Source organism: Asterias rubens, chromosome 22 (genome assembly GCF_902459465.1).
Source record: "Asterias rubens chromosome 22, eAstRub1.3, whole genome shotgun sequence".
Lineage (NCBI taxonomy): Eukaryota > Metazoa > Echinodermata > Asteroidea > Forcipulatida > Asteriidae > Asterias > Asterias rubens.
In genome coordinates, this window is record NC_047083.1 from 285339 (window position 1) to 294758 (window position 9420).

At 37.5% G+C, this 9420-nt stretch overlaps 1 protein-coding gene across 2 annotated transcripts in view; it reads left to right on the forward strand.

Annotated features, from left to right (window-relative positions):
* The window catches only part of LOC117305134 (nuclear receptor subfamily 1 group D member 1-like), a 29145-nt gene extending 22092 nt beyond the window's left edge, over window positions 1–7053 (forward strand). For both annotated transcript variants that reach the window (XM_033789906.1, XM_033789907.1), the window contains 6 exons: window positions 117–258; window positions 1461–1684; window positions 1968–2153; window positions 2748–2997; window positions 3643–3940; window positions 4317–7053. In XM_033789906.1, the coding sequence (XP_033645797.1) occupies window positions 117–258; window positions 1461–1684; window positions 1968–2153; window positions 2748–2997; window positions 3643–3940; window positions 4317–4491 (1275 nt within the window). In that variant the 3' untranslated portion in view covers window positions 4492–7053. The remainder of the gene's footprint in view (window positions 1–116; window positions 259–1460; window positions 1685–1967; window positions 2154–2747; window positions 2998–3642; window positions 3941–4316) is intronic.
* The last annotated feature ends 2367 nt before the right edge of the window (window positions 7054–9420 follow it).

A 9420-nucleotide genomic window follows, 5' to 3' on the forward strand; every position in this document is an offset into this window, starting at 1 on the left:
TTGTAGGATTGCTTCATCAAAATAGTGTAAAGAAAAATAAATTTTTCTGTTAAAATATCCTTTTTTATATAAAGTCTTCCAAAGTTAATGATCTCCTTTTCTTTTGTTTCTATCAGGGATTCTTCCGCCGCAGCATCCAGAAGAAAATTGATTACAAATGTCACTTTTCAGGGAATTGTGCAATTGAGAGAATCAATCGAAACCGATGCCAACATTGTCGCTTCAAAAAATGTCTAGCCGTTGGAATGTCCAAAGAATGTAAGTTAGATAAGTAGGTCTTGGACTTTTTATAGGGTTTGGGTACTTTTTGTGTGACACAATTTAACACAAGCATCCACAGATTTACATGAAACTTTACATGGTTTACAGAAAATGATGGTAAAAAGCTTTCCTTAAAATATTACTTGCTGAGGTGCTGTAGTTTTTGAGAAATTAGTTCATTATTTTAGCAAGTGTAATCTCTCCTGAAAACATTGCTGTGTGATTTTCACCTTCAAATAAATGTTTACGACTTATCAAACTGAAACTTCTACAGGTACATTATTTCACACACATCTTCACTCACAGTGAGTAGAGATTTTAAATGGTTTATGGTTAGACTGCAGGACTTGCAATGACAAGGTTTTGGGTTCGAATCCTACCAAGCTAACCGCTGATTTCACCGCTGAAGTTACTGAAATGCCTTAAACTCATGACTGTCATCACAGTTAGGGAAAAGGAAAAAACATTCAGGAAATCCATTGTCAACTGGAATGAAATGGAACATGCTACACAATGACCACAGACAATGTTATCTGTATCTCAACCCCCCCCCCCAAAAAAAAAAAAACAACAACAAAAAAACACATCAGGTGTAGATAATGTTTTGGAAATATTGTCAAGTACGCTACAGAGTTTGACCTGTGATTCAACTCAGCGTAATAAGCAGATTGTCAAGTACCTACAGAGTTCGACCTGTGATTCAACTCAGCAGCCCATCTGTTTTTATCATAATTCACTGCTGATTTGAGGAGTTAGTTTGTCAATAAAGTAACTTCATGAGACTGTGAAATTTGAGGTTATTTTTTTTCCAATAAATTCAAGAGCCTTATATTGGATTTGAAAGACGAACCTTCTAATTCATGCTGTCCAACAATTCTGATGAACTTACTTAAAGATTTATGTGGGACCAAAGTCAGTTAGCTGCTAAGCACAGACAGCTGCTAAGTAAGCACAGACAATTTCAGTTAACTTCTAAGCACAGACAATTTCAAAAGCTACAGCTAAGCACAGACAATTTCAGTACGCTGCTAAGTAAGCACATACAATTTCAAAAGCTACAGCTAAGCACAGACAATTTCAGTAATCTGTTAAGTAAGCACAGACAATCAAGGAGAATCAAATTTTCCTTAAACTGAGTGTAATACAACCTCATGGAAAGATCCAACATCTTAAAATATGACTTTTCTTTTCTTACATAGCCGTGAGGATTGGTCGCTACTCCAAGCGTGTTAAACAAAACAACATGGATGAGATTAAGAGATTATCCAGTCGCCCTGAGACTGCGGCCGAGAGGGAGGCAAGGGAACGACATGAGATGGAGATATATACACTGTCTCAAGCTGTGTCTCAGGCTCATAATATGACTTGTGAATACACCAAGAGTAAAGTAGACGTCTTACTTCAACAACGAGAGACAATTATGGTAAGAAAATAGTAGGATTAAGTATGGTTTGCAGTGTTACCATGTAAGAAATCTCTTTTATGAGTAGTGGTTGCTCTAAGATCTCATAACATGACTTGTGAATACACCAAGAGTAAAGTATATAGACATCTTACTACAACATAAGTTGTACACGTCATCTTAAGATGACAGTTTTTACACATAGCATCGACAGTCACTAGTCATCTTGTAATCCTTCCTTGTGTCTAAAGATTTAAAATAAAACAAATAAATAATTAACAAATCTTGACATTTTGTCTTTTAGATGCGTCTCCATGCAGGAGAAGACTTGAGTATTCCTTCGAGCGTTGATTTCAGTAAATGGAAGCCAGAGGAGAGGTCTAATAGTAAAGCCTTTACATGGAGGATCTTTAGTGAAGCTATTATGCCCTGTATTCAGAGAGTGGTAGAGTTTGCTAAATGCTTACCCGGATTTCTTACATTACAACAGGTTGGTACAACTTTCCAATTAAAAGACCTCGTTTTGGTGAATAAATAATAATAATAATTTGGGGGGCTAATCGTCCTTACTCGCAGCTAAGAGCTGAATTGCGAAGGACGTGGCTACAACGTGTTCGAGAAGCAGGCATGCAAGGGCGCCTTTGGCTGCCAGCCATATCAACCCACTATGACCTTGGAGCACAGCCAGAGATCGAATATGTTTGATTTTTCACTTTCTAATTGTCAAAGACCAGTCTTCTCACTTGGTGTAGCTCCACATTATGCATAAAATAACAAACCTGTGAACATTTGGACTAAAATGGAATAATACTAGAAAAAATGATTAATGATGAAATTTCACAAAAATTAATTTGTGTTCTTTCAGATGCTTTAGGGTTCAGAACTGAAGTCTTTTAATATTTGAGTGAGAATTACTCCTTGTGTCACTTCAGAGGGAGCCGTCTCACAATGTTTTATACTACAAACTCTCCATTGCTTGTTACCAACTAAGTTTTATGTTAACAGTTATATTGAGTAATTACCAAGTGTCCAGAGTCTTTAATTGAACAACATAATGACATTTTCTTGTTAACCTCTTTTCCAGGAGGACCAAATGACATTACTAAAGCAAGGTTTCTTTGAGGTATGGATGATCTACTTGTCTCCGGTTATGTTGACTGATTTAAGACTAATTATTCTAAGAGAAGATTGTGTTTTCACTCGTGAGTTTCTGGGTAAGATGGAGACGCCTGATCTTTGGAGACATATCTTTGAGTTTAGCACTGGACTTCATCAGCTTGGCTTAACGGACATGGAGTTGGGGCTGTTTGCTTCTATTACTATCATGAGTGGGGGTAAGTAGCACCTAAGACTAGGCGCAAACAGTAGGAAGGGTTCAATAAAATAATAAAAGTAATATAGTGGCTTCTTATATAGCACACATATCCATCACTCAGTGACATCCAAGACGATTCAAAATTTACTATTTGCCTGCAAGGTATTGCTACGTTTTTGAATTCTGAGCTCAAATTCATTTCATAGGTGCTGTGGCGCAATATGCTACCAATCACACTAGGAATCGCCTGGGCTGACCCCCTCTCTTTTAGGGTTCTCTTACGTGCATTACACAACACACAGGACCAGCGGCTTTACGCCCTATTCGAAGGACGAAGCAATAATAGTTAGGTGTCTTGCTTAAGGATACCAGTGTCTCGACCAGGACTCAAAACCACACTCTGCTGAACAGAAACACTAGAGCTTGAGTCCGGTGTTCTGATCCACTCAGCCAAGACACCCATTTTAAAACTCATTAAAGTACCACAAGTCCATTGCAAGATCAAAGAGGAAAATGGTTATCCCCCACCTTGGAGGACGAGAAACCTGGCGGTCTCAGAAAATTAGTATAGATCTTTTCCTTTGTTGAAATGTCACTATAATTGTTTCTTCATCAGCTACACTATTCCCCCAACCATTCACAATCTCATCCTCTTATCTTTCAGATCGCGGAGAGATCAAAGATTCAAAACGTGTCGAGGACCTCCAAGAAAAGTTCCTTGAATGTCTCCGTCGGGAGATAAGTCGTCGTGAAGTCAAAGACAATCATCTCTTTGCAAAGGTCTTAATGAAGATGCCACTCCTTCGATCAACGTCTACTCTACAGATGGAGACAATGTTGAGATTCAGGATGGAGTTTCCAAACGTTGCGATTCCTAAACTGTTTGTGGAGTTGAATAATGTCAGTAGTGACGATGATTTCATGCCGATGATGACAGAGGTTCTTGGACTTAATGGAAACATGTAAGTGAAACAACATGTCCCTAAAAATCAACCAATCTTTCCACCGGTTCTTTTCAAAACTAGCACTACAAAAGAGATTTTCACACGGTGCTTCTACAAACATCACCTAATCACCTGTAACAGAATTGCAAACTCTCCCCGTTTCTGTAGAAAGTTTCTTGAAAATCAACCATTTTATCCTGGACGAAATCTCCCTGATTGCACGATACAAATGTTAAAAGCCATGGTCTAGGCCTTGCTGTCACTCAGGGCAGTTTTTAGTCAAATTAGAAGCAACCAAGTGTAGCGCCAGCACATTTATCCAGAGATCATTGGTTCATAATCCCGCTCAAGTCAATTTTCCTTTGTTCACCCTCAAATCCTTTTTATTCCTCAGGAGAAAAAGACCTCATGACATTGCAGAGAACCTTCCATTGTCAAAGATCACCAAAGAAGGAGGTCTCTTCCAGCCTCCTAAAGCCGTGTTTGGCGTCCCGACCCAACGCTCTCCATCTGCCGTCTCACAAGACGATGTCAATATGGTCATGTCATTAATGACTGCTACAACTTAAATAGCAAATGCTGTTTACTGCTGAATGGATTGTAAGACATGAAATAGTTACAGACTGATGGAAGATTACTTCGCAAAAAATAGTCAATGGCCTGACGTTGAAACACTAGTGCTCAAAGTCTTTTTTTCAAAGGCTTAAAGATTTTTTTTTTACTGAAATGCAACAAAGTTCTAAACAAGTTGCCTGGTGCAAGAACATGTAACTGAAATGTGTGCCACTTTCTGAAAAAACAGGAAACATTTTATGGTTTTCTAAAATAATACTTTTCTGGCTTTTTAAAGGCATTTTAACTGGTAAACCCACACGCCACTTTCTCGAAAAGGGGAAGATTTTTTGGTAAATTAAAAATAATTTTCCTGCTTTGTAAAAGCATTAACTGTTAAAACCTACAACAAGCGTGTTGTGTACTACTTGGTTTGTATCAACTTTATTCTCTTCAGAATGTGTCTGTTTCTTAAAAATTAATCTTGACTTCCAGTTCCACAAAAGGCATTTATGTGGAATGGATACTTGGCTGTGATTGGTCAATGCATATGGGCATGGGGTTCATTGAATCCCTTTTTTATTTCTGCTGTAAGCAGCGTAAAGATATATCTGCTAAGCAGCGTAAAGACCTTGCACGTCTTGCGTATAGTGGAACATTTTTAGGACTACTTTGGTCCCACAAATATTGCTTTAAAACGCATGAAGAAAACAAACTTGCGCACTTTACCGAGTCTCATGTCCACAATACATGTGCGACTTGCACACTGGGAATAAACAGTGGATTTGAGTAATTTGTCAACTGCCAAATTTTATAAAAAAGCTGTAAGCACAGGACTTGCTTAGCACAGACACAATAATACTAAGCAGAGACTAAAAGAATGCTAAGCACAAACAGGTTTAGCAAAGAAATTTGCTAATCAAATTGGGCTAGATACAAAATATCAGTTGATTCAATTTCTGCTCTAGTCAATGTTTTATTGCTCAACCCCAAATTATATTAAGAAAAACTATTAAAAAAAAACGCAACAGGGTATAGTAGCCAAAGCAAATAATTTGATGATCCAATTTTTGTGAAAATAAAAATTATAAAAAGCATCTATTTTTCTGTACATGCTTTCCAAATGCATTTTGTTGAACAGAACTGTTTTGATTAAATGTAAAACACAAGTTTATATTTTTGTGACCCGTTAAACAGAAGATTCAAAGCCCCCCCCCCCCTCAAAGATTCTCAATGAAGTCAGAGTATGAAATCCCATAAATAAAATGTTTTGAAATATTTTGGATTCAATAATGAAGAAACTTGGATGGGGGAATTCTTCTGCTATATTTAAATTTTGTTGAAGATACAAAGGAGTTGTAGAGAAAATAAATGTTTTCAAAATTGATTAAAAGGTAGTTTACAAGATCAATGTTTAATTTAAATCTGAAAGCTTACTGATAACAAAGTTTATACCACCACCATTTTTTCCCTGAAATATTCCCTCTGAAATGAAGTCATATTCAATAAAATTGTTTCTGAAATCTTTAAAAATATAAAAACACAACGGCTGATTTCAGTTGTTTCATCCAGAATTAAGGACAGTGTGTTTACACTATTTTCTCCCGACTTGCACATTGGATTAAGCCCAATTATTAACAGGTTTGTTGATCACATAAAACATGAACACTGTCTGCGACTATCATTAATTACTATGATAACTATTTTTATGGGTTATTTAGGGCATGGAGGAAGGATAATAAGGGACAAATTTAGTCTCCAAATGAAGTTAATTGAAATATTTTTGTTCCAATTTGTTTTTTTTATTGATTTATTCATTTATAACTTACCTCGCTTTTAATATTCAAACTGTATGATTATATATTCATTGTATGTAAATTTATTCATAATTTTGCAACTAGACTAATACATAATGAGGTGCATATATTATAACTTATGTTTCAATATGAATATGATAACAAATAATGCATAGGTATGGGTAGAACTTGGTTGTATTTTTCATGGACAAATGTTTGTAAAAAATAATGTATAAAATTGTGGCACTTTTCGTCAATCAAAAAAAATGTTTTGAGTCAAACATGGTCAAACCAACAAAGAATAAACAAATTGATGAAGATAAGTTTGACTCAAGGCTGTTTAAGACCAGTAATCCCACCGATGTTATTTATAAAGATTATTATTAAACCGTCTCAAAAACCTAAAAATATATATTGTAGAATCATTTTATAAAACATGGTTTGTGGGCGCGTATTAGTTTATTACCCATATCTGCCTCGCCTCCCATAGAACACAAATGCTGTTAGCAGCTAATCAACCATTTGCAAGTTAGATTTGAATATTGTCTGAATACAATCCTCAGACTATAGAGACAGTTGCTATGTCACATCGAGCAAGCTTTTGCGTACTTGCGTCAGAGACTATGAATACCTATACACAATTCTGAATGAAGCTATGTCACATCAAGCAAGCTTTTGCGTACTTGCGTAAGAGACTATGAACACCTATACACAATTCTGAATGAATGTGTATGGTAAAATAATGGTACCAGGGTTTGCTTATATCTGGTATGCAAAGGCTTGCCCCGAACCATTTGATTGTGCTGTAGTCTGAGGAATTCACACACTTTCGGTACAGAAAAAAAAAAAAAAGTTCACACATTTACAAATAATTTACCGGGTTTACAGAAGGTAATGGTGAAAGACTTCTCTTGAAATATTATTCCATGAAATGCTTTACTTTTTGAGAAAACATTAAAACAATATCATTTCTCGTATGCGAGAATTATGGATTTATTTTAAACACATGTCATGACACGGCGAAACGTGCGGAAAAAAGAGTGGGTTTTCCCGTTATTTTCTCCCGACTGACTCCGATGACCGATTGAGCCTAAACTTTCACAGGTTTATTATTTTATATATAAGTTGTGATACACAAAGCATTGGACTTGGACAATACTGTTTACCGAAAGTGTATAATGGCTTTAAGTTGTGGCTTAGCAAGTCGTTGTACCAGACATTATTAAAATCTCACTCACAAATGTCTTATTATGGGAAAACCTGTACATGAACAAGAAGTTTGTTGAATTGCAGACGGCAATAAATATACGTTATGAACAGTTATTGTAATGCAAGAATAAGCGCTAATTGAGCATAGGTAGGAATGTTCAGTGATTATGTACTGTGTGACAGTCTGGTGGATATGGGAAATTAAGATTTTATTTTATCTGGATATTAGAATTTCTGTGTAGGTTTTATTTTTTATCTTCTTGTGATGGGGGACAAGAATTTTCCAAGAATTTTAAATTAGCAATTTTTGTTTGTTTTCTTATTTACAAACTGTAGAACTGTAATATATTTACTGTAGAAATCAACTCAAGCAACTAAACAACTCAAAGATTAACGGCATTTTCTTATTAAATTCCAATTTTGTAGGAATATGAGCTCTGGTGTCAACGACTTGTTTTGTTTTGTTCACGCTGTTAATATAACAAATAAAGTCAACTAGTCTGAATACAGAGTTTAGGTCAAATCCAAAAAATATCCTGATAAAATATAGTCAGATTCAGTTAAAAAAAAACAATCAACAGGCACAAAAGAAAACTAAAACGTTAAGTCCATCAAACCAAGCTTTAAAGGCACTCAAGAAGCTAACACTAAGAGTGAGGTTTATATATAGCATACAACAAATATAATCTGGCACTACTTACCATTTTGTGACTGGTGGTTGTTTACTGCTAGTAGTTACAGCGCCCTCTCTTGACGTGAACAGCTTTAATAACCTGAATCCAATGGAACCAAAGTACATTTTATTTAATTGTTGAAGTGCTTAAAGTCGACTCACTGTCGAGTTCCAACACTCAGTTCTAAATCCTTGATTCTCCCCCATGTCTGGGCACAAATTCATAGAGCTGCTTATACCCAAAACGTTGCTAAGCACAACAAAATTATGCTTACCAGAATAAGGTCTAGCGTGACTGGTATTGATTGTTTTAGCTAGGCAGAAAATTGCAGAGTGCAATCGACTGCTTTTAAAAGCATTGATGGGCACTGGTCTGAGGTGTTTTACAAACTTGTAGAGATCTTGGGTCATACAGTGTAGATTTTAAGCAAAATAACTTGGTATGAAATAGTAACTTGTTAATGAACTTACTCTGATCATGGAGGGAGGTAGAATTGGTGCCAGCATACAGTGCATCCCCCATGCACATGATGTTGTCTGGCCACACCCCAACATGGAGGTAGAATTGGTGCCGGCATACAGTGCATCCCCCATGCACATGATGTTGTCTGGCCGCACCCCAACATGGAGGTAGAATTGGTGCCAGCATACAGGGCATCCCCCCATGCACATGATGTTGTCTGGCCGCACCTCAACATGGAGGTAGAATTGGTGCCAGCATACAGTGCATCCCCCCATGCACATGATGTTGTCTGGCCGCACCTCAACATGGAGGTAGAATTGGTGCCAGCATACAGTGCATCCCCCCCCATGCACATGATGTTGTCTGGCCGCACCTCAACATGGAGGTAGAATTGGTGCCAGCATACAGTGCATCCCCCCATGCACATGATGTTGTCTGGCCGCACCCCAACTTGGAGGTAGAATTGGTGCCAGCATACAGTGCATCCCCCCATGCACATGATGTTGTCTGGCCACACCCCAACATGGAGGTAGAATTGGTGCCAGCATACAGTGCATCCCCCCATGCACATGATGTTGTCTGGCCGCACCCCAACATGGAGGTAGAATTGGTGCCGGCATACAGTGCATCCCCCATGCACATGATGTTGTCTGGCCGCACCTCAACATGGAGGTAGAATTGGTGCCAGGATACAGTGCAGCTCTCATCACCCCCTGGACATAGAGCCTTCATCCCTCCAGCACATGATGTTGTCACACCCCAATAGCCAACTCACACCATGGAGGTATTCTACCTCCATGCTCAC